At 44.4% G+C, this 25,522-nt stretch overlaps 3 protein-coding genes across 3 annotated transcripts; all 3 read right to left on the reverse strand.

Moving 5' to 3' along the window:
* Window positions 1-224: 224 nt before the first annotated feature.
* On the reverse strand, window positions 225-2,211 carry LOC124780010 (protein IWS1 homolog). Its single transcript, XM_047253750.1, has 4 exons — window positions 2,098-2,211; window positions 1,717-2,052; window positions 1,005-1,349; window positions 225-881 (listed from the first exon to the last, which is right to left on the reverse strand). The coding sequence occupies exons 1-4, from the start codon at window positions 2,209-2,211 to the stop codon at window positions 225-227; spliced, it is 1,452 nt and encodes a 483-aa protein (XP_047109706.1).
* A 61-nt stretch (window positions 2,212-2,272) lies between these two features.
* On the reverse strand, window positions 2,273-6,209 carry LOC124780026. Its single transcript, XM_047253751.1, has 5 exons — window positions 6,078-6,209; window positions 5,766-5,957; window positions 3,270-5,720; window positions 2,835-3,224; window positions 2,273-2,677 (listed from the first exon to the last, which is right to left on the reverse strand). The coding sequence occupies exons 1-5, from the start codon at window positions 6,207-6,209 to the stop codon at window positions 2,273-2,275; spliced, it is 3,570 nt and encodes a 1,189-aa protein (XP_047109707.1).
* A 260-nt stretch (window positions 6,210-6,469) lies between these two features.
* LOC124780042 (microtubule-associated protein futsch-like) lies at window positions 6,470-11,497 on the reverse strand. The gene is made up of 10 exons (XM_047253752.1): window positions 11,384-11,497; window positions 11,072-11,260; window positions 10,682-11,026; window positions 9,512-10,587; window positions 8,776-9,281; window positions 8,577-8,677; window positions 8,343-8,453; window positions 7,962-8,297; window positions 7,250-7,594; window positions 6,470-7,126 (listed from the first exon to the last, which is right to left on the reverse strand). Exons 1-10 carry the CDS (start codon window positions 11,495-11,497, stop codon window positions 6,470-6,472), a joined length of 3,780 nt encoding a protein of 1,259 aa, XP_047109708.1.
* Window positions 11,498-25,522: the final 14,025 nt, after the last annotated feature.

Below are 25,522 nucleotides of genomic sequence, written 5' to 3' on the forward strand. Positions count from 1 at the left end.
GTGGCTCATCATCTATATCCAACTTCCCATTAGAGCGCTCATCAGCCTATTCTCTAATAGTTTCTACTGAGTCTGCCGGTGGCTCATCATCTATATCCAACTTCCCAATTAGAGCGCTCATCAGCCCATTCTCTAATAGTTTCTACTGAGTCTGCTGGTGGCTCATCATCTATATTCAACTTCCCATTAGAGCGCTCATCAGCCCATTCTCTAATAGTTTCTACTCAGTCTGCCGGTGGCTCATCATGTATATCCAACTTCCCATTAGAGCGCTCATCAGTCCATTCTCCAATACTTTCAACTGAGTCTGCTGGTGGCTCATCATCTATATCCAACTTCCCATTAGAGCGCTCATCAGCCCATTCTCTAATAGTTTCTACTGAGTCTGGTGGTGGCTCATCATCTATATCCAACTTCTCATTAGAGCACTCATCAGCCCTTTCTTTAATAGTTTCTACTGAGTCTGCTGGTGGCTCATCATCTATATCCAACTTCCGATTAGAGCGCTCATCACCCCATTCTCTAATAGTTTCTACTGAGTCTGCTGGTGGCTGATCATCTGTATCCAACTTCTCATTAGAGCACTCATCGGCCCATTCTCTAATAGTTTCTACTGAGTCTGCTGGTGGATCATCATCTATATCCAACTTCTCATTAGATTGCTCTTCAGCCCATTCTCTAATTGTTTCTACTGAGTCTGCCGGTGGCTCATTATCTATATCCAACTTCTCATTAGTGCGCTCATCAGCCCAATGTCTAATAGTTTCTACTGAGTCTGCTGGTGGTTCATCATCTATATCCAACCTCTCATTAGAGCGCTCATCAGCCCATTCTCTAATAGTTTCTACTGAGGCTTGTGGTGGCTCATTATCTTTATCCAACTTCTCATTAGAGCGCTCATCAGCCCATTCTCTAATAGTTTCTACTTAGTCTGCCGGTGGCTCATCATCTATATCGAACTTTCCATTAGAGCGCTCATCAGCCCATTCTCTAATAAATACTACTGAGTCTGCCGGTGGCTCATCATCTATATCCAACATCCCATTAGAGCGCTCATCAGCCCATTCTCTAATAGTTCCTACTGAGTCTGCCGGTGGCTCATCATCTACATCCAACATCCCATTAGAGCGCTCATCAGGCCAATCTCTAATAGTTTCTACTGAGTCTGCCGGTGGCTCATCATCTATATCTAACTTCCCATTAGAGCGCTCATCAGCCCATTCTCTAATAGCTTCAACTGAGTCTGCCAGTGGCTCATCATCTATATCCAACTTCCCATTAGAGTGCTCATCAGCCCATTCTCTAATGGTTTCTACTGAGTCTGCTGGTGACTCATCACCTATATCCAACTTCCCATTAGAGCGCTCATCAGCCTATTCTCTAATAGTTTCTACTGAGTCTGCCGGTGGCTCATCATCTATATCCAACTTCCCATTAGAGTGCTCATCAGCCCATTCTCTAATAGTTTCTACTGAGTCTGCTGGTGGCTCATCATCTATATCCAACTTCCCATTAGAGCGCTCATCAGCCTATTCTCTAATAGTTTCTACTGAGTCTGCCGGTGGCTCATCACCTATATCCAACTTCCCAATTAGAGCAGTCATCAGCCCATTCTCTAATAGTTTCTACTGAGTCTGCTGTCGGCTCATCATCTATATCCAACTTCAGATTAGAGCGCTCATCAGCCCATTCTCTAATAGTTTCTACTCAGTTTGCCGGTGGCTCATCATCTATATCCAACTTCCCATTAGAGCGCTCATCAGCCCATTCTCCAATAGTTTCAACTGAGTCTGCTCGTGGCTCATCATCTATATCCAACTTCCCATTAGAGCGCTCATCAGGCCAATCTCTAATAGTTTCTACTGAGTCTGCCGGTGGCTCATCATCTATATCTAACTTCCCATTAGAGCGCTCATCTGACCATTCTCTAATAGCTTCTACTGAGTCTGCCGGTGGCTCATCATCTATATCCAACTTCCCATTAGAGTGCTCATCACCCCATTCTCTAATGGTTTCTACTGAGTCTGCTGGTGACTCATCATCTATATCCAACTTCCCATTAGAGCGCTCATCAGCCTATTCTCTAATAGTTTCTACTGAGTCTGCCGGTGGCTCATCATCTATATCCAACTTCCCAATAGAGTGCTCATCAGCCCATTCTCTAATAGTTTCTACTGAGTCTGCTGGTGGCTCATCATCTATATCCAACATCCCATTAGAGCGCTCATCAGCCTATTCTCTAATAGTTTCTACTGAGTCTGCCGGTGGCTCATCATCTATATCCAACTTCCCAATTAGAGCGCTCATCAGCCCATTCTCTAATAGTTTCTACTGAGTCTGCTGGTGGCTCATCATCTATCTCCAACTTCCCATTAGAGCGCTCATGAGCCCATTCTCCAGTAGTTTCAACTGAGTCTGCTGGTGGCTCATCATCTATATCCAACTTCCCATTAGAGCGCTCATCAGCCCATTCTCTAATAGTTTCTATTGAGTCTGGTGGTGGCTCATCATCTATATCCAACTTCTCATTAGAGCACTCATCAGCCCATTCTTTAATAGTTTCTACTGAGTCTGCTGGTGGCTCATCATCTATATCCAACTTCCGATTAGAGCGCTCATCACCCCATTCTCTAAAAGTTTCTACTGAGTCTGCTGGTGGCTGAACATCTATATCCAACTTCTCATTAGAGCGCTCATCAGCCTATTCTCTAATAGTTTCTACTGAGTCTGCTGGTGGCTCATCATCTATATCCAACATCCCATTAGAGCGCTCATCAGCCTATTCTCTAATAGTTTCTACTGAGTCTGCCGGTGGCTCATCATCTATATCCAACTTCCCAATTAGAGCGCTCATCAGCCCATTCTCTAATAGTTTCTACTGAGTCTGCTGGTGGCTCATCATCTATCTCCAACTTCCCATTAGAGCGCTCATGAGCCCATTCTCCAGTAGTTTCAACTGAGTCTGCTGGTGGCTCATCATCTATATCCAACTTCCCATTAGAGCGCTCATCAGCCCATTCTCTAATAGTTTCTACAGAGTCTGCCGTTGGCTCATCATCTATATCCACCTTCCCATTACAGCGCTCTTCAGCCCATTCTCTAATAGTTTCTACTGAGTCTGCTGGTAGCTCATCATCTATATCCAACTTCCATTTAGAGCGCTCATCAGCCCATTCTTTAATAGTTTCTACTGAGTCTGCCCTTGGCTCATCATCTATACCCAACTTCCCATTAGAGCGCTCATCAGCCCATTATCTAATAGCTTCTACTGAGGCTTGTGGTGGCTCATTATCTATATCCAACTTCTCATTAGAGCGCTCATCAGCCCATTGTTTAATAGTTTCTACTGAGTCTGCTGGTGGTTCATCATCTATGTCCAACTTCTCATTAGAGCGCTCATCAGCCCATTCTCTAATAGTTTCTACTGAGTCTGGTGGTGGCTCATCATCTATATCCAAATTCTCATTAGAGCGCTCATCAGCCCATTTTCTAATAGTTTCTACTGAGTCTGCCGGTAGCTCATCATCTATATCCAACTTCCCATTAGAGCGCTCATCAGCCCATTCTCTAATAGTTTCTACTGAGTCTGCTGGTGGCTCATCATCTATATCCAACGTCCATTTAGAGCGCTGCTCAGCCCATTCTCTAATAGTTTCTACTGAGTCTGCCGGTGGCTCATCATCTATATCCAACTTCCCATTAGAGCGCTCATCAGCCAATTCTCTAATAGTTTCTACTGAGTCTGCTGGTGGATCATCATCTATATCCAACTTCTCATTAGAGTGCTCATCAGCCCATTCTCTAATAGTTTCTACTGAGTCTGCCGGTGGCTCATTATCTATATCCAACTTCTCATTAGAGCGCTCATCAGCCCTTTCTCTAATAGTTTCTACTGAGTCTGCTGGTGGTTCATCATCTATATCCAACTTCTCATTAGAGCAGTCATCAGCCCATCCTCTTATAGTTTCTACTGAGTCTGGTGGTGGGTCATCATCTATATCCAACTTCTCATTAGAGCGCTCATCAGCCCATTCTCTAATAGTTTCTACTGAGTCTGCCGGTGGCTCATCGTCTATATCCAACTTCCCATTAGAGCGCTCATCAGCCAATTCTCTAATAGTTTCTACCGAGTCTGGTGGTGGCTCATCATCTATATCCAACTTCTCATTAGAGCGCTCATCAGCCCATTCTCTAATAGTTTCTACTAAGTTTGCCGGTGGCTCATCATCTATATCCAGCTTCCCATTAGAGCGCTCATCAGCCAATTCTCTAATAGTTTCTACTGAGTCTGCTGGTGGATCATCATCTATATCCAACTTCTCATTAGAGTGCGCAACAGCCCATTCTCTAATAGTTTCTACTGAGTCTGCCGGTGGCTCATTATCTATATCCAACTTCTCATTAGAGCGCTCATCAGCCCTTTCTCTAATAGTTTCTACTGGGTCTGCTGGCGGTTCATCATCTATATCCAACTTCTCATTAGAGCGGTCATCAGCCCATCCTCTAATAGTTTCTACTGAGTCTGGTGGTGGGTCATCAACTATATCGAACTTCTCATAAGAGCGCTCATCAGCCCATTCTCTAATAGTTTCTACTGAGTCTGCCGGTGGCTCATCATCTATATCCAACTTCCCATTAGAGCGCTCATTAGCCCATTCTCTAATAGTTTCTACTGAGGCTGCTGGTGGCTCATCATCTAAATCCAACTTCCCATTAGAGCGCTCATCAGCCCATTCTCTAATGGTTTCTACCGAGTCTGGTGGTGGCTCATCATCTATATCCAACTCCTCATTAGAGCGCTCATCAGCCCATTCTCTAATAGTTTCTACTGAGTCTTCCGGTGGCTCCTCATCTATATCCAACATCCCATTAGAGCGCTCATCAGCCCATTCTCCAATAGTTTCTACTGAGTCTGCTGGTGGCCCATCATCTATATCCAACTTCTCATTAGAGCGCTCATCAGCCCATTCTCTAATAGTTTCTAATGGGTCTGCTGGTGGATCATCATCTATATCCATCTTCTCATTAAAGTGCTCATCAGCCGATTCTCTAATAGTTTCTACTGAGTCTGCCGGTGGCTCATTATCCATATCCAACTTCTCATTAGAGCGCTCATCAGCCCATTCTCTAATAGTTTCTACTGAGTCTGCAGGTGGTTCATCATCTATATCCAACTTCTCATTAGAGCGCTCATCAGCCCATTCACTAATAGTTTCTATTGAGTCTGGTGGTGGCTCATCATCTATATCCAACTTCTCATTAGAGCGCTCATCAGCCCATTCTCTAATAGTTTCTACTGAGACTGCCGGTGGCTCATAATCTATATCCAACTTCCCATTAGAGTGCTCATCAGCCCATTCTCTAATAGTTTCTACTGAGTCTGCCGGTGGCTCATCATCTATATCCAACTTCCCATTAGAGCGCTCATCAGCCCATTCTCTAATAGTTTCTACTGAGTCTTGTGGTGGCTCATCATCTATTTCCAACTTCTCATTAGAGCGCTCATCAGACCATTCTCTAATAGTTTCAACTGAGTCTGCCGGTGGCTCATCATCTATATCCAACTTCCGATTAGAGCGCTCATCAGCCCATTCTCTAAGGGTTTCGACTGAGTCTGCTGGTGGCTGATCATCTATATCCAACTTCTCATTAGAGCGCTCATCGGCCCATTCTCTAATAGATTCTACTGAGTCTGCTGGTGGATCATCATCTATATCCAACTTCTCATTAGAGTGCTCATCAGCCCATTCTCAAATAGTTTCTACTGAGTCTGCCGGTGGCTCATTATCTATATCCAACTTCTCATTAGAGCGCTCATCATCCCATTGTCTAATAGTTTCTACTGAGTCTGCTGGTGGTTCATCATCTATTTCCAACCTCTCATTAGAGCGCTCATCAGCCCATTCTCTAATAGTTTCTACTGAGTCTGGTGGTGGCTCATCATCTATATCCAACTTCTAATTAGAGCGCTCATCAGCCCATTCTCTAATAGTTTCTACTTAGTCTGCCGGTGGCTCATCATCTATATCCAACTTCCCATTAGAGCGCTCATCAGCCCATTCTCTAATAGTTCCTACTGAGACTGCCGGTGGCTCATCATCTATATCCAACATCCCATTAGAGCGCTCAACAGCCCATTCACTAATAGTTCCTACTGAGTCTGCCGGTGGCTCATCATCTATATCCAACTTCCCAATTAGAGTGCTCATCAGCCCATTCTCTAATAGTTTCTACTGAGTCTGCTGGTGGCTCATCATCTATATCCAACTTCCCATTAGAGCGCTCATCAGCCTATTCTCTAATAGTTTCTACTGAGTCTGCCGGTGGCTCATCATCTATATCCAACTTCCCAATTAGAGCGCTCATCAGTCCATTCTCTAATAGTTTCTACTGAGTCTGCTGGTGGCTCATCATCTATATTCAACTTCCCATTAGAGCGCTCATCAGCCCATTCTCTAATAGTTTCTACTCAGTCTGCCGGTGGCTCATCATCTATATCCAACTTCCCATTAGAGCGCTCATCAGTCCATTCTCCAATACTTTCAACTGAGTCTGCTGGTGGCTCATCATCTATATCCAACTTCCCATTAGAGCGCTCATCAGCCCATTCTCTAATAGTTTCTACTGAGTCTGGTGGTGGCTCATCATCTATATCCAACTTCTCATTAGAGCACTCATCAGCCCTTTCTTTAATAGTTTCTACTGAGTCTGCTGGTGGCTCATCATCTATATCCAACTTCCGATTAGAGCGCTCATCACCCCATTCTCTAATAGTTTCTACTGAGTCTGCTGGTGGCTGATCATCTGTATCCAACTTCTCATTAGAGCACTCATCGGCCCATTCTCTAATAGTTTCTACTGAGTCTGCTGGTGGATCATCATCTATATCCAACTTCTCATTAGATTGCTCTTCAGCCCATTCTCTAATTGTTTCTACTGAGTCTGCCGGTGGCTCATTATCTATATCCAACTTCTCATTAGTGCGCTCATCAGCCCAATGTCTAATAGTTTCTACTGAGTCTGCTGGTGGTTCATCATCTATATCCAACCTCTCATTAGAGCGCTCATCAGCCCATTCTCTAATAGTTTCTACTGAGGCTTGTGGTGGCTCATTATCTTTATCCAACTTCTCATTAGAGCGCTCATCAGCCCATTCTCTAATAGTTTCTACTTAGTCTGCCGGTGGCTCATCATCTATATCGAACTTTCCATTAGAGCGCTCATCAGCCCATTCTCTAATAAATACTACTGAGTCTGCCGGTGGCTCATCATCTATATCCAACATCCCATTAGAGCGCTCATCAGCCCATTCTCTAATAGTTCCTACTGAGTCTGCCGGTGGCTCATCATCTACATCCAACATCCCATTAGAGCGCTCATCAGGCCAATCTCTAATAGTTTCTACTGAGTCTGCCGGTGGCTCATCATCTATATCTAACTTCCCATTAGAGCGCTCATCAGCCCATTCTCTAATAGCTTCTACTGAGTCTGCCAGTGGCTCATCATCTATATCCAACTTCCCATTAGAGTGCTCATCAGCCCATTCTCTAATGGTTTCTACTGAGTCTGCTGGTGACTCATCACCTATATCCAACTTCCCATTAGAGCGCTCATCAGCCTATTCTCTAATAGTTTCTACTGAGTCTGCCGGTGGCTCATCATCTATATCCAACTTCCCATTAGAGTGCTCATCAGCCCATTCTCTAATAGTTTCTACTGAGTCTGCTGGTGGCTCATCATCTATATCCAACTTCCCATTAGAGCGCTCATCAGCCTATTCTCTAATAGTTTCTACTGAGTCTGCCGGTGGCTCATCACCTATATCCAACTTCCCAATTAGAGCAGTCATCAGCCCATTCTCTAATAGTTTCTACTGAGTCTGCTGTCGGCTCATCATCTATATCCAACTTCAGATTAGAGCGCTCATCAGCCCATTCTCTAATAGTTTCTACTCAGTTTGCCGGTGGCTCATCATCTATATCCAACTTCCCATTAGAGCGCTCATCAGCCCATTCTCCAATAGTTTCAACTGAGTCTGCTCGTGGCTCATCATCTATATCCAACTTCCCATTAGAGCGCTCATCAGGCCAATCTCTAATAGTTTCTACTGAGTCTGCCGGTGGCTCATCATCTATATCTAACTTCCCATTAGAGCGCTCATCTGACCATTCTCTAATAGCTTCTACTGAGTCTGCCGGTGGCTCATCATCTATATCCAACTTCCCATTAGAGTGCTCATCACCCCATTCTCTAATGGTTTCTACTGAGTCTGCTGGTGACTCATCATCTATATCCAACTTCCCATTAGAGCGCTCATCAGCCTATTCTCTAATAGTTTCTACTGAGTCTGCCGGTGGCTCATCATCTATATCCAACTTCCCAATAGAGTGCTCATCAGCCCATTCTCTAATAGTTTCTACTGAGTCTGCTGGTGGCTCATCATCTATATCCAACTTCTCATTAGAGCGCTCATCAGCCTATTCTCTAATAGTTTCTACTGAGTCTGCCGGTGTCTCATCATCTATATCCAACTTCCCATTAGAGCGCTCATCAGCCTATTCTCTAATAGTTTCTACTGAGTCTGCTGGTGGCTCATCATCTATATCCAACTTCCCATTAGAGCGCTCATCAGCCCATTCTCTAATAGTTTCTACTGAGTCTGCTGGTGGCTCATCATCTATATCAACATCAATTTAGAGCGCTCATCAGCCCATTCTCTAATAGTTTCTACTGAGTCTGCCGGTGGCTCATCATCTATATCCAACTTCCCATTACAGCGCTCATCAGCCCATTCTCTAATAGTTTCTACTGAGTCTGCCGGTGGCTCATCATCTATATCCAACTTCCCATTAGAGCGCTCATCAGCCCATTCTCTAATAGTTTCTACTGAGTCTGCCGGTGGCTTACCATCTATATCCAACTTCCCATTAGAGCGCTCATCAGCCCATTCTCTAATAGTTTTTACTGAGTCTGCTGGTGGCTCATCATCTATATCCAACTTCCCATTAGAGCGCTCATCCGCCCATTCCCTAATAGTTTCTACTGAGTCTGCCGGTGGCTCATCATCTATATCCAACTTCCCATTAGAGCGCTCATCAGCCCATTCTCGAATAGTTTCTACTGACTCTGCCGGTGGCTCATCATCTATATCCAACTTCCCATTAGAGCGCTCATCAGCCCATTCTCTAATAGTTTCTACTGAGTCCGCTGGTGGCTTATCATCTATATCCAACTTCCCATTAGAGTGCTCATCAGCCCATTCTCTAAAGTTTCTACTGAGTCTGCTGGTGGCTCATCATCTATATCCAACTTCAGCATTAGAGCGATCATCAGCCCATTCTGTAATAGTTTTTACTGGGTCTGTCAGTGGCTCATCATCTAAATCCAACATCCCATAAGAGCGCTCATCAGCCCATTCTCTAATAGTTTCTACTGAGTCTGCTGGTGGTTCATTATCTATATCCAACTTCTCATTAGAGCGCTCATCAGCCCATTCTCTAATAGTTTCTACGAGTCTGCCGGTGGCTTATCATCTATATCCAACTTCCCATTAGAGCGCTCATCAGCCCATTCTCTAATAGTTTCTACTGAGTCTGCTGGTGGCTCATCATCTATATCCAACTTCCCATTAGAGCGTTCATCAGCCCATTCTCTAATAGTTTCTACTGAGTCTGCCGGTGGCTCATCATCTATATCCAACTTCCCATTAGAGCGCTCATCAGCCCATTCTCTAATAGTTTCTACTGACTCTGCTGGTGGTTCATCATCTATATCCAACTTCCCATTAGAGCGCTCATCAGCCCATTCTCTAATAAATCCTACTGAGTCTGCCGGTGGCTCATCATCTATATCCAACATCCCATTAGAGCGCTCATCAGCCCATTCTCTAATAGTTCCTACTGAGTCTGCCGGTGGCTCATCATCTACATCCAACATCCCATTAGAGTGCTCATCAGCCCATTCTCTAATAGTTTCTACTGAGTCTGCGGGTGGCTCATCATCTATATCAAACTTCCCATTAGAGCGCTCATCAGCCCATTCTCTAATAGCTTCTACTGAGTCTGCCGGTGGCTCATCATCTATATCCAACTTCCCATTAGAGTGCTCATCAGCCCATTCTCTAATGGTTTCTACTGAGTCTGCTGGTGACTCATCATCTATATCCAACTTCCCATTAGAGCGCTCATCAGCCCATTCTCTAATAGTTTCTACTGAGTTTGCCAGTGGCTCATCATCTATATCCAACTTCCCATTAGAGCGCTCATCAGCCCATTCTCTAATAGTTTCTACGGAGTCTGATGGTGGCTCATCATCCATATCCAACCTCCTATTAGAGCGCTCATCAGCCCATTCTCTAATAGTTTCTACTGAGTCTGCTGGTGGCTCATCATCTATATCCAACATCCATTTAGAGCGCTCATCAGCCCGTTCTCTAATAGTTTCTACTGAGTCTGCCGGTGGCTCATCATCCATATCCAACTTGCCATTACAGCGCTCATCAGCCCATTCTCTAATAGTTTCTACTGAGTCTGGTGGTGGCTCATCATCTATATCCAACTTCAGAATTAGAGCGATCATCAGCCAATTCTGTAATAGTTTTTAATGAGTCTGTCAGTGGCTCATCATCTATATCCAACTTCCCATAAGAGCGCTCATCAGCCCATTCTCTAATAGTTTCTACTGAGTCTGCTGGTGGTTCATTATCTATATCCAACTTCCCATTAGAGCGCTCATCAGCCCATTCTCTAATAGTTTCTACTGAGTCTGCCGGTGGCTCATCATCTATATCCAACTTCCCATTAGAGCGCTCATCAGCCCATTCTCTAATAGTTTCTACTGAGTCTGCCGGTGGCTCATCACCTATATCCAACTTCCGATTAGAGCGCTCATCAGCCCATTCTCTAAGGGTTTCGACTGAGTCTGCTGGTGGCTGATCATCTATATCCAACTTCTCATTAGAGCGCTCATCGGCCCATTCTCTAATAGATTCTACTGAGTCTGCTGGTGGATCATCATCTATATCCAACTTCTCATTAGAGTGCTCATCAGCCCATTCTCAAATAGTTTCTACTGAGTCTGCCGGTGGCTCATTATCTATATCCAACTTCTCATTAGTGCGCTCATCAGCCCAATGTCTAATAGTTTCTACTGAGTCTGCTGGTGGTTCATCATCTATATCCAACCTCTCATTAGAGCGCTCATCAGCCCATTCTCTAATAGTTTCTACTGAGGCTTGTGGTGGCTCATTATCTTTATCCAACTTCTCATTAGAGCGCTCATCAGCCCATTCTCTAATAGTTTCTACTTAGTCTGCCGGTGGCTCATCATCTATATCGAACTTTCCATTAGAGCGCTCATCAGCCCATTCTCTAATAAATACTACTGAGTCTGCCGGTGGCTCATCATCTATATCCAACATCCCATTAGAGCGCTCATCAGCCCATTCTCTAATAGTTCCTACTGAGTCTGCCGGTGGCTCATCATCTACATCCAACATCCCATTAGAGCGCTCATCAGGCCAATCTCTAATAGTTTCTACTCAGTCTGCCGGTGGCTCATCATCTATATCTAACTTCCCATTAGAGCGCTCATCAGCCCATTCTCTAATAGCTTCTACTGAGTCTGCCAGTGGCTCATCATCTATATCCAACTTCCCATTAGAGTGCTCATCAGCCCATTCTCTAATGGTTTCTACTGAGTCTGCTGGTGACTCATCACCTATATCCAACTTCCCATTAGAGCGCTCATCAGCCTATTCTCTAATAGTTTCTACTGAGTCTGCCGGTGGCTCATCATCTATATCCAACTTCCCATTAGAGTGCTCATCAGCCCATTCTCTAATAGTTTCTACTGAGTCTGCTGGTGGCTCATCATCTATATCCAACTTCCCATTAGAGCGCTCATCAGCCCTATTCCCCTTATAGTATCTACTGAGTCTGCCGGTGGCTCATCACCTATATCCAACTTCCCAATTAGAGCAGTCATCAGCCCATTCTCTAATAGTTTCTACTGAGTCTGCTGTCGGCTCATCATCTATATCCAACTTCCCATTAGAGCGCTCATCAGCCCATTCTCTAATAGTTTCTACTCAGTTTGCCGGTGGCTCATCATCTATATCCAACTTCCCATTAGAGCGCTCATCAGCCCATTCTCCAATAGTTTCAACTGAGTCTGCTCGTGGCTCATCATCTATATCCAACTTCCCATTAGAGCGCTCATCAGGCCAATCTCTAATAGTTTCTACTGAGTCTGCCGGTGGCTCATCATCTATATCTAACTTCCCATTAGAGCGCTCATCTGACCATTCTCTAATAGCTTCTACTGAGTCTGCCGGTGGCTCATCATCTATATCCAACTTCCCATTAGAGTGCTCATAACCCCATTCTCTAATGGTTTCTACTGAGTCTGCTGGTGACTCATCATCTATATCCAACTTCCCATTAGAGCGCTCATCAGCCTATTCTCTAATAGTTTCTACTGAGTCTGCCGGTGGCTCATCATCTATATCCAACTTCCCAATAGAGTGCTCATCAGCCCATTCTCTATTAGTTTCTACTGAGTCTGCTGGTGGCTCATCATCTATATCCAACATCCCATTAGAGCGCTCATCAGCCTATTCTCTAATAGTTTCTACTGAGTCTGCCGGTGGCTCATCATCTATATCCAACTTCCCAATTAGAGCGCTCATCAGCCCATTCTCTAATAGTTTCTACTGAGTCTGCTGGTGGCTCATAATCTATCTCCAACTTCCCATTAGAGCGCTCATGAGCCCATTCTCCAGTAGTTTCAACTGAGTCTGCTGGTGGCTCATCATCTATATCCAACTACCCATTAGAGCGCTCATCAGCCCATTCTCTAATAGTTTCTATTGTGTCTGGTGGTGGCTCATCATCTATATCCAACTTCTCATTAGAGCACTCATCAGCCCATTCTTTAATAGTTTCTACTGAGTCTGCTGGTGGCTCATCATCTATATCCAACTTCCGATTAGAGCGCTCATCACCCCATTCTCTAAAAGTTTCTACTGAGTCTGCTGGTGGCTGAACATCTATATCCAACTTCTCATTAGAGCGCTCATCAGCCTATTCTCTAATAGTTTCTACTGAGTCTGCCGGTGTCTCATCATCTATATCCAACTTCCCATTAGAGCGCTCATCAGCCTATTCTCTAATAGTTTCTACTGAGTCTGCTGGTGGCTCATCATCTATATCCAACTTCCCATTAGAGCGCTCATCAGCCCATTCTCTAATAGTTTCTACTGAGTCTGCTGGTGGCTCATCATCTATATCAACATCAATTTAGAGCGCTCATCAGCCCATTCTCTAATAGTTTCTACTGAGTCTGCCGGTGGCTCATCATCTATATCCAACTTCCCATTACAGCGCTCATCAGCCCATTCTCTAATAGTTTCTTCTGAGTCTGCCGGTGGCTCATCATCTATATCCAACTTCCCATTAGAGCGCTCATCAGCCCATTCTCTAATAGTTTCTACTGAGTCTGCCGGTGGCTTACCATCTATATCCAACTTCCCATTAGAGCGCTCATCAGCCCATTCTCTAATAGTTTTTACTGAGTCTGCTGGTGGCTCATCATCTATATCCAACTTCCCATTAGAGCGCTCATCCGCCCATTCCCTAATAGTTTCTACTGAGTCTGCCGGTGGCTCATCATCTATATCCAACTTCCCATTAGAGCGCTCATCAGCCCATTCTCGAATAGTTTCTACTGACTCTGCCGGTGGCTCATCATCTATATCCAACTTCCCATTAGAGCGCTCATCAGCCCATTCTCTAATAGTTTCTACTGAGTCCGCTGGTGGCTTATCATCTATATCCAACTTCCCATTAGAGTGCTCATCAGCCCATTCTCTAAAGTTTCTACTGAGTCTGCTGGTGGCTCATCATCTATATCCAACTTCAGCATTAGAGCGATCATCAGCCCATTCTGTAATAGTTTTTACTGGGTCTGTCAGTGGCTCATCATCTAAATCCAACATCCCATAAGAGCGCTCATCAGCCCATTCTCTAATAGTTTCTACTGAGTCTGCTGGTGGTTCATTATCTATATCCAACTTCTCATTAGAGCGCTCATCAGCCCATTCTCTAATAGTTTCTACGAGTCTGCCGGTGGCTTATCATCTATATCCAACTTCCCATTACAGCGCTCATCAGCCCATTCTCTAATAGTTTCTACTGAGTCTGCTGGTGGCTCATCATCTATATCCAACTTCCCATTAGAGCGTTCATCAGCCCATTCTCTAATAGTTTCTACTGAGTCTGCCGGTGGCTCATCATCTATATCCAACTTCCCATTAGAGCGCTCATCAGCCCATTCTCTAATAGTTTCTACTGACTCTGCTGGTGGTTCATCATCTATATCCAACTTCCCATTAGAGCGCTCATCAGCCCATTCTCTAATAAATCCTACTGAGTCTGCCGGTGGCTCATCATCTATATCCAACATCCCATTAGAGCGCTCATCAGCCCATTCTCTAATAGTTCCTACTGAGTCTGCCGGTGGCTCATCATCTACATCCAACATCCCATTAGAGTGCTCATCAGCCCATTCTCTAATAGTTTCTACTGAGTCTGCGGGTGGCTCATCATCTATATCAAACTTCCCATTAGAGCGCTCATCAGCCCATTCTCTAATAGCTTCTACTGAGTCTGCCGGTGGCTCATCATCTATATCCAACTTCCCATTAGAGTGCTCATCAGCCCATTCTCTAATGGTTTCTACTGAGTCTGCTGGTGACTCATCATCTATATCCAACTTCCCATTAGAGCGCTCATCAGCCCATTCTCTAATAGTTTCTACTGAGTTTGCCAGTGGCTCATCATCTATATCCAACTTCCCATTAGAGCGCTCATCAGCCCATTCTCTAATAGTTTCTACGGAGTCTGATGGTGGCTCATCATCCATATCCAACCTCCTATTAGAGCGCTCATCAGCCCATTCTCTAATAGTTTCTACTGAGTCTGCTGGTGGCTCATCATCTATATCCAACATCCATTTAGAGCGCTCATCAGCCCGTTCTCTAATAGTTTCTACTGAGTCTGCCGGTGGCTCATCATCCATATCCAACTTGCCATTACAGCGCTCATCAGCCCATTCTCTAATAGTTTCTACTGAGTCTGGTGGTGGCTCATCATCTATATCCAACTTCAGAATTAGAGCGATCATCAGCCCATTCTGTAATAGTTTTTACTGAGTCTGTCAGTGGCTCATCATCTATATCCAACTTCCCATAAGAGCGCTCATCAGCCCATTCTCTAATAGTTTCTACTGAGTCTGCTGGTGGTTCATTATCTATATCCAACTTCCCATTAGAGCGCTCATCAGCCCATTCTCTAATAGTTTCTACTGAGTCTGCTGGTGGCTCATCATCTATATCCAACTTCCCATTAGAGCGCTCATCAGCCCATTCTCTAATAGTTTCTACTGAGTCTGCCGGTGGCTCATCACCTATATCCAACTTCCGATTAGAGCGCTCATCAGCCCATTCTCTAAGGGTTTCGACTGAGTCTGCTGGTGGCTGATCATCTATATCCAACTTCTCATTAGAGCGCTCATCGGCCCATTCTCTAATAGATTCTACTGAGTCTGCTGGTGGATCATCATCTATATCCAACTTCTCATTAGAGTGCTCATCAGCCCATTCTCAAATAGTTTCTACTGAGTCTGCCGGTGGCTCATTATCTATATCCAACTTCTCATTAGAGCGCTCATCATCCCATTGTCTAATAGTTTCTACTGAGTCTGCTGGTGGTTCATCATCTATATCCAACCTCTCATTAGAGCGCTCATCAGCCCATTTTCTAATAGTTTCTACTGAGTCTGGTGGTGGCTCATCATCTATATCCAACTTCTAATTAGAGCGCTCATCAGCCCATTCTCTAATAGTTTCTACTTAGTCTGCCGAAGGCTCATCATCTATATCCAACTTCCCATTAGAGCGCTCATGAGCCTATTCTCTAATAGTTTCTACTGAGTCTGCCGGTGGCTCATCATCTATATCCAACTTCCCAATTAGAGCGCTCATCAGCCCATTCTCTAATAGTTTCTACTGAGTCTGCTGGTGGCTCATCATCTATATCCAACTTCCCATTAGAGCGCTCATCAGCCCATTCTCTAATAGTTTCTACTCAGTCTGCCGGTGGCTCATCATCTATATCCAACTTCCCATTAGAGCGCTCATCAGTCCATTCTCCAATACTTTCAACTGAGTCTGCTGGTGGCTCATCATCTATATCCAACTTCCCATTAGAGCGCTCATCAGCCCATTCTCTAATAGTTTCTACTGAGTCTGGTGGTGGCTCATCATCTATATCCAACTTCTCATTAGAGCACTCATCAGCCCATTCTTTAATAGTTTCTACTGAGTCTGCTGGTGGCTCATCATCTATATCCAACTTCCGATTAGAGCGCTCATCACCCCATTCTCTAATAGTTTCTACTGAGTCTGCTGGTGGCTGATCATCTGTATCCAACTTCTCATTAGAGCACTCATCGGCCCATTCTCTAATAGTTTCTACTCAGTCTGCTGGTGGATCATCATCTATATCCAACTTCTCATTAGATTGCTCTTCAGCCCATTCTCTAATTGTTTCTACTGAGTCTGCCGGTGGCTCATTATCTATATCCAACTTCTCATTAGTGCGCTCATCAGCCCAATGTCTAATAGTTTCTACTGAGTCTGCTGGTGGTTCATCATCTATATCCAACCTCTCATTAGAGCGCTCATCAGCCCATTCTCTAATAGTTTCTACTGAGGCTTGTGGTGGCTCATTATCTTTATCCAACTTCTCATTAGAGCGCTCATCAGCCCATTCTCTAATAGTTTCCACTTAGTCTGCCGGTGGCTCATCATCTATATCGAACTTTCCATTAGAGCGCTCATCAGCCCATTCTCTAATAAATACTACTGAGTCTGCCGGTGGCTCATCATCCATATCCAACATCCCATTAGAGCGCTCATCAGCCCATTCTCTAATAGTTCCTACTGAGTCTGCCGGTGGCTCATCATCTACATCCAACATCCCATTAGAGCGCTCATCAGGCCAATCTCTAATAGTTTCTACTGAGTCTGCCGGTGGCTCATCATCTATATCTAACTTCCCATTAGAGCGCTCATCAGCCCATTCTCTAATAGCTTCTACTGAGTCTGCCAGTGGCTCATCATCTATATCCAACTTCCCATTAGAGTGCTCATCAGCCCATTCTCTAATGGTTTCTACTGAGTCTGCTGGTGACTCATCACCTATATCCAACTTCCCATTAGAGCGCTCATCAGCCTATTCTCTAATAGTTTCTACTGAGTCTGCCGGTGGCTCATCATCTATATCCAACTTCCCATTAGAGTGCTCATCAGCCCATTCTCTAATAGTTTCTACTGAGTCTGCTGGTGGCTCATCATCTATATCCAACTTCCCATTAGAGCGCTCATCAGCCTATTCTCTAATAGTTTCTACTGAGTCTGCCGATGGCTCATCACCTATATCCAACTTCCCAATTAGAGCAGTCATCAGCCCATTCTCTAATAGTTTCTACTGAGTCTGCTGTCGGCTCATCATCTATATCCAACTTCCCATTAGAGCGCTCATCAGCCCATTCTCTAATAGTTTCTACTCAGTCTGCCGGTGGCTCATCATCTATATCCAACTTCCCATTAGAGCGCTCATCAGCCCATTCTCCAATAGTTTCAACTGAGTCTGCTCGTGGCTCATCATCTATATCCAACTTCCCATTAGAGCGCTCATCAGGCCAATCTCTAATAGTTTCTACTGAGTCTGCCGGTGGCTCATCATCTATATCTAACTTCCCATTAGAGCGCTCATCTGACCATTCTCTAATAGCTTCTACTGAGTCTGCCGGTGGCTCATCATCTATATCCAACTTCCCATTAGAATGCTCATCACCCCATTCTCTAATGGTTTCTACTGAGTCTGCTGGTGACTCATCATCTATATCCAACTTCCCATTAGAGCGCTCATCAGCCTATTCTCTAATAGTTTCTACTGAGTCTGCCGGTGGCTCATAATCTATATCCAACTTCCCAATAGAGTGCTCATCAGCCCATTCTCTAATAGTTTCTACTGAGTCTGCTGGTGGCTCATCATCTATATCCAACGTCCCATTAGAGCGCTCATCAGCCTATTCTCTAATAGTTTCTACTGAGTCTGCCGGAGGCTCATCATCTATATCCAACTTCCCAATTAGAGCGCTCATCAGCCCATTCTCTAATAGTTTCTACTGAGTCTGCTGGTGGCTCATCATCTATCTCCAACTTCCCATTAGAGCGCTCATGAGCCCATTCTCCAGTAGTTTCAACTGAGTCTGCTGGTGGCTCATCATCTATATCCAACTTCCCATTAGAGCGCTCATCAGCCCATTCTCTAATAGTTTCTATTGAGTCTGGTGGTGGCTCATCATCTATATCCAACTTCTCATTAGAGCACTCATCAGCCCATTCTTTAATAGTTTCTACTGAGTCTGCTGGTGGCTCATCATCTATATCCAACTTCCGATTAGAGCGCTCATCACCCCATTCTCTAAAAGTTTCTACTGAGTCTGCTGGTGGCTGAACATCTATATTCAACTTCTCATTAGAGCGCTCATCAGCCTATTCTCTAATAGTTTCTTTTGAGTCTGCCGGTGGCTCATCATCTATATCCAACTTCCCATTAGAGCGCTCATCAGCCCATTCTCTAATAGTTTCTACTGAGTCTGCTGGTGGCTCATCATCTATATCCAACTTCCCATTAGAGCGCTCATCAGCCCATTCTCCAATAGTTTCTACTTAGTCTGCTGGTGGCTCATCATCTATATCAACATCAATTTAGAGCGCTCATCAGCCCATTCTCTTATAGTTTCTACTGAGTCTGCCGGTGGCTCATCATCTATATCCAACTTCCCATTACAGCGCTCATCAGCCCATTCTCTAATAGTTTCTACTGAGTCTGCCGGTGGCTCATCATCTATATCCAACTTCCCATTAGAACGCTCATCAGCCCATTCTCTAATAGTTTCTACTGAGTCTGCCGGTGGCTTACCGTCTATATCCAACTTCCCATTAGAGCGCTCATCAGCCCATTCTCTAATAGTTTTTACTGAGTCTGCTGGTGGCTCATCATCTATATCCAACTTCCCATTAGAGCGCTCATCCGCCCATTCCCTAATAGTTTCTACTGAGTCTGCCGGTGGCTCATCATCTATATCCAACTTCCCATTAGAGCGCTCATCAGCCCATTCTCGAATAGTTTCTACTGACTCTGCCGGTGGCTCATCATCTACATCCAACTTCCCATTAGAGCGCTCATCAGCCCATTCTCTAATAGTTTCTACTGAGTCCGCTGGTGGCTTATCATCTATATCCAACTTCCCATTAGAGTGCTCATCATCCCATTCTCTAAAGTTTCTACTGAGTCTGCTGGTGGCTCATCATCTATATCCAACTTCAGCATTAGAGCGATCATCAGCCCATTCTGTAATAGTTTTTACTGGGCCTGTCAGTGGCTCATCATCTATATCCAACATCCCATTAGAGCGCTCATCAGCCCATTCTCTAATAGTTTCTACTGAGTCTGCTGCTGGTTCATCATCTATATCCAACTTCCCATTAGAGCGCTCATCAGCCTATTCTCTCATAAATCCTACTGAGTCTGCCGGTGGCTCATCATCTATATCCAACATCCCATTAGAGCGCTCATCAGCCCATTCTCTAATAGTTCCTACTGAGTCTGCCGGTGGCTCATCATCTACATCCAACATCCCATTAGAGTGCTCATCAGCCCATTCTCTAATAGTTTCTACTGAGTCTGCGGGTGGCTCATCATCTATATCAAACTTCCCATTAGAGCGCTCATCAGCCCATTCTCTAATAGCTTCTACTGAGTCTGCCGGTGGCTCATCATCTATATCCAACTTCCCATTAGAGTGCTCATCAGCCCATTCTCTAATGGTTTCTACTGAGTCTGCTGGTGACTCATCATCTATATCCAACTTCCCATTAGGGCGCTCATCAGCCCATTCTCTAATAGTTTCTACTGAGTTTGCCAGTGGCTCATCATCTATATCCAACTTCCCATTAGAGCGCTCATCAGCCCATTCACTAATAGTTTCTACGGAGTCTGATCGTGGCTCATCATCCATATCCATCCTCCTATTAGAGCGCTCATCAGCCCATTCTCTAATAGTTTCTACTGAGTCTGCTGGTGGCTCATCATCTATATCCAACATCCATTTAGAGCGCTCATCAGCCCGTTCTCTAATAGTTTCTACTGAGTCTGCCGGTGGCTCATCATCCATATCCAACTTGCAATTACAGCGCTCATCAGCCCATTCTCTAATAGTTTCTACTGAGTCTGGTGGTGGCTCATCATCTATATCCAACTTCAGAATTAGAGCGATCATCAGCCCATTCTGTAATAGTTTTTACTGAGTCTGTCAGTGGCTCATCATCTATATCCAACTTCCCATAAGAGCGCTCATCAGCCCATTCTCTAATAGTTTCTACTGAGACTGCTGGTGGTTCATTATCTATATCCAACTTCTCATTAGAGCGCTCATCAGCCCATTCTCTAATAGTTTCTACTGAGTTTGCCGGTGGCTCATCATCTATATCCAACTTCCCATTAGAGCGCTCATCAGCCCATTCTCTAATAGTTTCTACTGAGTCTGCCGGTGGCTCATCATCTATATCCAACTTCCCATTAGAGCGCTCATTAGCCCATTCTCTAATAGTTTCTACTGAGTCTGCCGGTGGCTCATCATCTAAATCCAACATCCCATTAGAGCGCTCATCAGCCCATTCTCTAATAGTTTCTACCTAGTCTGGTGGTGGCTCATCATCTATATCCAACTTCTCATTAGAGCGCTCATCAGCCCAATCTCTAATAGTTTCTACTGAGTCTGCTGGTGGTTCATCATCTATATCCAACTTCTCATTAGAGCGCTCATCAGCCCATTCTCTAATAGTTTCTACTGAGTCTGGTGGTGGCTCATCATCTATATCCAACTTCTCATTAGAGCGCTCATCAGCCCATTCTCTAGTAGTTTCTACTGAGTCTGCCGGTGGCTCATCATCTATATCCAACTTCCCATTATAGCGCTCAACAGCCCATTCTCTAATAGTTTCTACTGAGTCTGCCGGTGGCTCATCATCTATATCCAACTTCCCATTAGAGCGCTCATCAGCCCATTCTCTAATAGTTTCTACTGAGTCTGGTGGTGGCTCATCATCTATATCCAACTTCCCATTAGAGCGCTCATCAGCCCATTCTCTAATAGTTTCTACTGAGCCTGCTGGTGGCTCAACATCTATATCCAACTTCCCATTAGAGCGCTCATCAGCCCATTCTCTAATAGTTTCTACTGAGTCTGCCGGTGGCTCATCATCTATATCCAACTTCCCATTAGAGCCCTCATCAGCCCATTCTCCAATAGTTTCTACTGAGTCTGCTGGTGGCTCATCATCTATATCCAACTTCCCATTAGAGCGCTCATCAGCCCATTCTCTAATAGTTTCTACTGAGTCTGGTGGTGGCTCATCATCCATATCCAACTTCTCATTAGAGCACTCATCAGCCCATTCTTTAATAGTTTCTACTGAGACTGCTGGAGGCTCATCATCTATATCCAACTTCCGATTAGAGCGCTCATCAGCTCATTCTCTAATAGTTTCTACTGAGTCCGCTGGTGGCTTATCATCTATATCCAACTTCCCATTAGAGTGCTCATCAGCCCATTCTCTAAAGTTTCTACTGAGTCTGCTGGTGGCTCATCATCTAAATCCAACTTCAGCATTAGAGCGATCATCAGCCCATTCTGTAATAGTTTGTACTGAGTCTGTCAGTGGCTCATCATCTATATCCAACTTCCCATAAAAGCGCTCATCAGCCCATTCTCTAATAGTTTCTACTGAGTCTGTTGGTGGTTCATTATCTATATCCAACTTCTCATTAGAGCGCTCATCAGCCCATTCTCTAATAGTTTCCACTGAGTCTGCCGGTGGCTCATCATCTATATCCAACTTCCCATTAGAGCGCTCATCAGCCCATTCTCTAATAGTTTCTACTGAGTCTGCCGGTGGTTCATCATCTATATCCAACCTCTCATTAGAGCGCTCATCAGCCCATTCTCTAATAGTTTCTACTGAGTCTGGTCGTGGCTCATCATCTATATCCAACTTCTAATTAGAGCGCTCATCAGCCCATTCTCTACTAGTTTCTACTTAGTCTGCCGGTGGCTCATCATCTATATCCAACTTCCCATTAGAGCGCTCATCAGCCCATTCTCTAATAGTTCCTACTGAGTCTGCCGGTGGCTCATCATCTATATCCAACATCCCATTAGAGCGCTCAACAGCCCATTCTCTAATAGTTCCTACTGAGTCTGCTGGTAGCTCATCATCTACATCCAACATCCCATTAGAGCGCTCATCATCCCATTCTCTAATAGTTTCTACTGAGTCTGCCGGTGGCTCATCATCTATATCTAACTTCCCATTAGAGCGCTCATTAGCCCATTCTCTAATAGCTTCTACTGAGTCTCCCGGTGGCTCATCATCTATATCCAACTTCCCATTAGAGTGCTCATCAGCCCATTCTCTAATAGTTTCTACTGAGTCCGCTGGTGGCTCATCATCTATATACAACATCCCATTAGAGCGCTCATCAGCCTATTCTCTAATAGTTTCTACTGAGTCTGCCGGTGGCTCATCATCTATATCCAACTTCCCAATTAGAGCGCTCATCAGCCCATTCTCTAATAGTTTCTACTGAGTCTGCTGGTGGCTCATCATCTATATCCAACTTCCCATTAGAGCGCTCATCAGCCAATTCTATAACAGTTTCTACTCAGTCTGCCGGTGGCTCATCATCTATATCCAACTTCCCATTAGTGCGCTAATCAGCCCATTCTCCAATAGTTTCAACTGAGTCTGCTGGTGGCTCATCATCTATATCCAACTTCCCATTAGAGCGCTCATCAGCCCATTCTCTAATAGTTTCTACTGAGTCTGGTGGTGGCTCATCATCTATATCCAACTTCTCATTAGAGCACTCATCAGCCCATTCTTTAATAGTTTCTACTGAGTCTGCTGGTGGCTCATCATCTATATCCAACTTCCGATTAGAGCGCTCATCACCCCATTCTCTAATAGTTTCTACTGAGTCTGCTGGTGGCTGATCATCTATATCCAACTTCTCATTAGAGCGTTCATCGGCCCATTCTATAATAGTTTCTACTGAGTCTGCTGGTGGATCATCATCTATATCCAACTTCTCATTAGATTGCTCATCAGCCCATTCTCTAATTGTTTCTACTGAGTCTGCCGGTGGCTCATTATCTATATCCAACTTCTCATTAGTGCGCTCATCAGCCCAATGTCTAATAGATTCTCTTGAGTCTGCTGGTGGTTCATCATCTATATCCAACCTCTCATTAGAGCGCTCATCAGCCCATTCTCTAATAGTTTCTACTGAGGCTTGTGGTGGCTCATTATCTATATCCAACTTCTCATTAGAGCGCTCATCAGCCCATTCTCTAATAGTTTCTACTTAGTCTGCCGGTGGCTCATCATCTATATCAAACTTCCAATTAGAGCGCCCATCAGCCCATTCTCTAATAAATCCTACTGAGTCTGCCGCTGGCTCATCATCTACATCCAACATCCCATTAGAGCGCTCATCAGCCTATTCTCTAATAGTTTCTACTGAGTCTGCCGGTGGCTCATCATCTATATCCAACTTCCCATTAGAGTGCTCATCAGCCCATTCTCTAATAGTTTCTACTGATTCTGCTGGTGGCTCATCATCTATATCCAAATTCCCATTAGAGCGCTCATCAGCCTATTCTCTAGTAGTTTCTACTGAGTCTGCCGGTGGCTCATCATCGACATCTATATCCAACTTCCCAATTAGAGCGCTCATCAGCCCATTCTCCAATAGTTTCTACTGAGTCTGCTGGTTACTCATCATCTATATCCAACTTCCCATTAGAGCGCTCATCAGCCCATTCTCTAATAGTTTCTACTGAGTCTGGTGGTGGCTCATCACCTATATCCAACTTCTCATTAGAGCACTCATCAGCCCATTCTTTAATAGTTTCTACTGAGTCTGCTGTTGGCTCATCATCTATATCCAACTTCCGATTAGAGCGCTCATCACCCCATTCTCTAATAGTTTCTACTGAGTCTGCTGGTGGCTGATCATCTATTTCCAACTTCTCATTAGAGCGCTCATCGGCCCATTCTCTAATAGTTTCTACTGTGTCTGCTGGTGGATCATCATTTATATCCAACTTCTCATTAGATTGCTCATCAGCCCATTCTCTAATTGTTTCTACTGAGTCTGCCGGTGGCTCATTATCTATATCCAACTTCTCATTAGTGCGCTCATCAGCACAATATCTAATAGTTTCTACTGAGTCAGCTGGTTGTACATCATCTATATCCAACCTCTCATTAGAGCGCTCATCAGCCCATTCTCTAATAGTTTCTACTGAGGCTTGTGGTGGCTCATTATCTATATCCAACTTCTCATTAGAGCGCTCATCAGCCCATTCTCTAATAGTTTCTACATAGTCTGCCGGTGGCTCATCATCTATATCCAACTTCCCATTACAGCGCTCATCAGCCCATTTTCTAATAAATCCTTCTGAGTCTGCCGGTGGCTCATCATCTATATCCAACATCCCATTAGAGCGATCATCAGCCCATTCTCTAATAGTTCCTACTGAGTCTGCCGGTGGCTCATCATCTACATCCAACATCCCATTAGAGCGCTCATCAGGCCAATCTCTAATAGTTTCTACTGAGTCTGCCGGTGGCTCATCATCTATATCTAACTTCCCATTAGAGCGCTCATCAGCCCATTCTCTAACAGTTTCTACTGAGTCTGCTGGTGGCTCAACATCTATATCCAACTTCCCATTAGAGCGCTCATCAGCCCATTCTCTAATAGTTTCTACTGAGTCTGCCGGTGGCTCATCATCTATATCCAACTTCCCATTAGAGCGCTCATCAGCCCATTCTCTAATAGTTTCTACTGAGTTTGCCAGTGGCTCATCATCTATATTCAACTTCCCATTAGAGCGCTCATCAGCCCATTCTCTAATAGTTTCTACTGAGTCTGCTGGTGGCTCATCATCCATATCCAACCTCCCATTAGAGCGCTCGTCAGCCCATTCTCTAATAGTTTCTACTGAGTCTGCTGGTGGCTCATCATCTATATCCAACATCAATTTAGAGCGCTCATCAGCCCATTCTCTAATAGTTTCTACTGAGTCTGCCGGTGGCTCATCATCTATATCCAACTTCCCATTACAGCGCTCATCAGCCCATTCTCTAATAGTTTCTACTGAGTCTGCCGGTGGCTCATCATTTATATCCAACTTCCCATTAGAGCGCTCATCAGCCCATTCTCCAATAGTTTCTACTGAGTCTGGTGGTGGCTCATCATCTATATCCAACTTCTCATTAGAGCACTCATCAGCCCATTCTCTAATAGTTTCTACTGAGTCT

This window comes from Schistocerca piceifrons, chromosome 1 (genome assembly GCF_021461385.2).
Source record: "Schistocerca piceifrons isolate TAMUIC-IGC-003096 chromosome 1, iqSchPice1.1, whole genome shotgun sequence".
Lineage (NCBI taxonomy): Eukaryota > Metazoa > Arthropoda > Insecta > Orthoptera > Acrididae > Schistocerca > Schistocerca piceifrons.

Bases quoted from the DNA above. Each gene is read 5' to 3' on its own strand.
- LOC124780010 (XM_047253750.1), bottom strand. From the start codon at position 2,211: ATGTTGGATATAGATGATGAGCCACCAGCAGACTCAGTAGAAACTATT. The intron at 2,053-2,097 runs GTAGAAACTATT...TCTAATGGGAAG, and splicing joins ATGAGCCACCGGCAGACTCA to TTGGATATAGATGATGAGTC. The intron at 882-1,004 runs GTAGTATTTATT...TCTAATGAGAAG, and splicing joins ATGAGCCACCGGCAGACTCA to TTGGATAAAGATAATGAGCC.
- LOC124780026 (XM_047253751.1), bottom strand. From the start codon at position 6,209: ATGAGCACTCTAATTGGGAAGTTGGATATAGATGATGAGCCACCGGCA. The intron at 5,721-5,765 runs GTAGAAACTATT...TCTAATGAGAAG, and splicing joins ATGAGCCACCGGCAGACTCA to TTGGATATAGATGATGATCC. The intron at 3,225-3,269 runs GTAGAAGCTATT...TCTAATGGGAAG, and splicing joins ATGAGCCACCACAAGCCTCA to TTGGGTATAGATGATGAGCC.
- LOC124780042 (XM_047253752.1), bottom strand. From the start codon at position 11,497: ATGTTGGATGTAGATGATGAGCCACCGGCAGACTCAGTAGGAACTATT. The intron at 10,588-10,681 runs GTAGAAACTATT...AAACTATTACAG, and splicing joins ATGAACCACCAGCAGACTCA to AATTGGCTGATGATCGCTCT. The intron at 7,595-7,961 runs GCAAACTGAGTA...TCTAATGGGAAG, and splicing joins ATATAGATGATGAGCCACCG to TTGGATATAGGTGATGAGTC.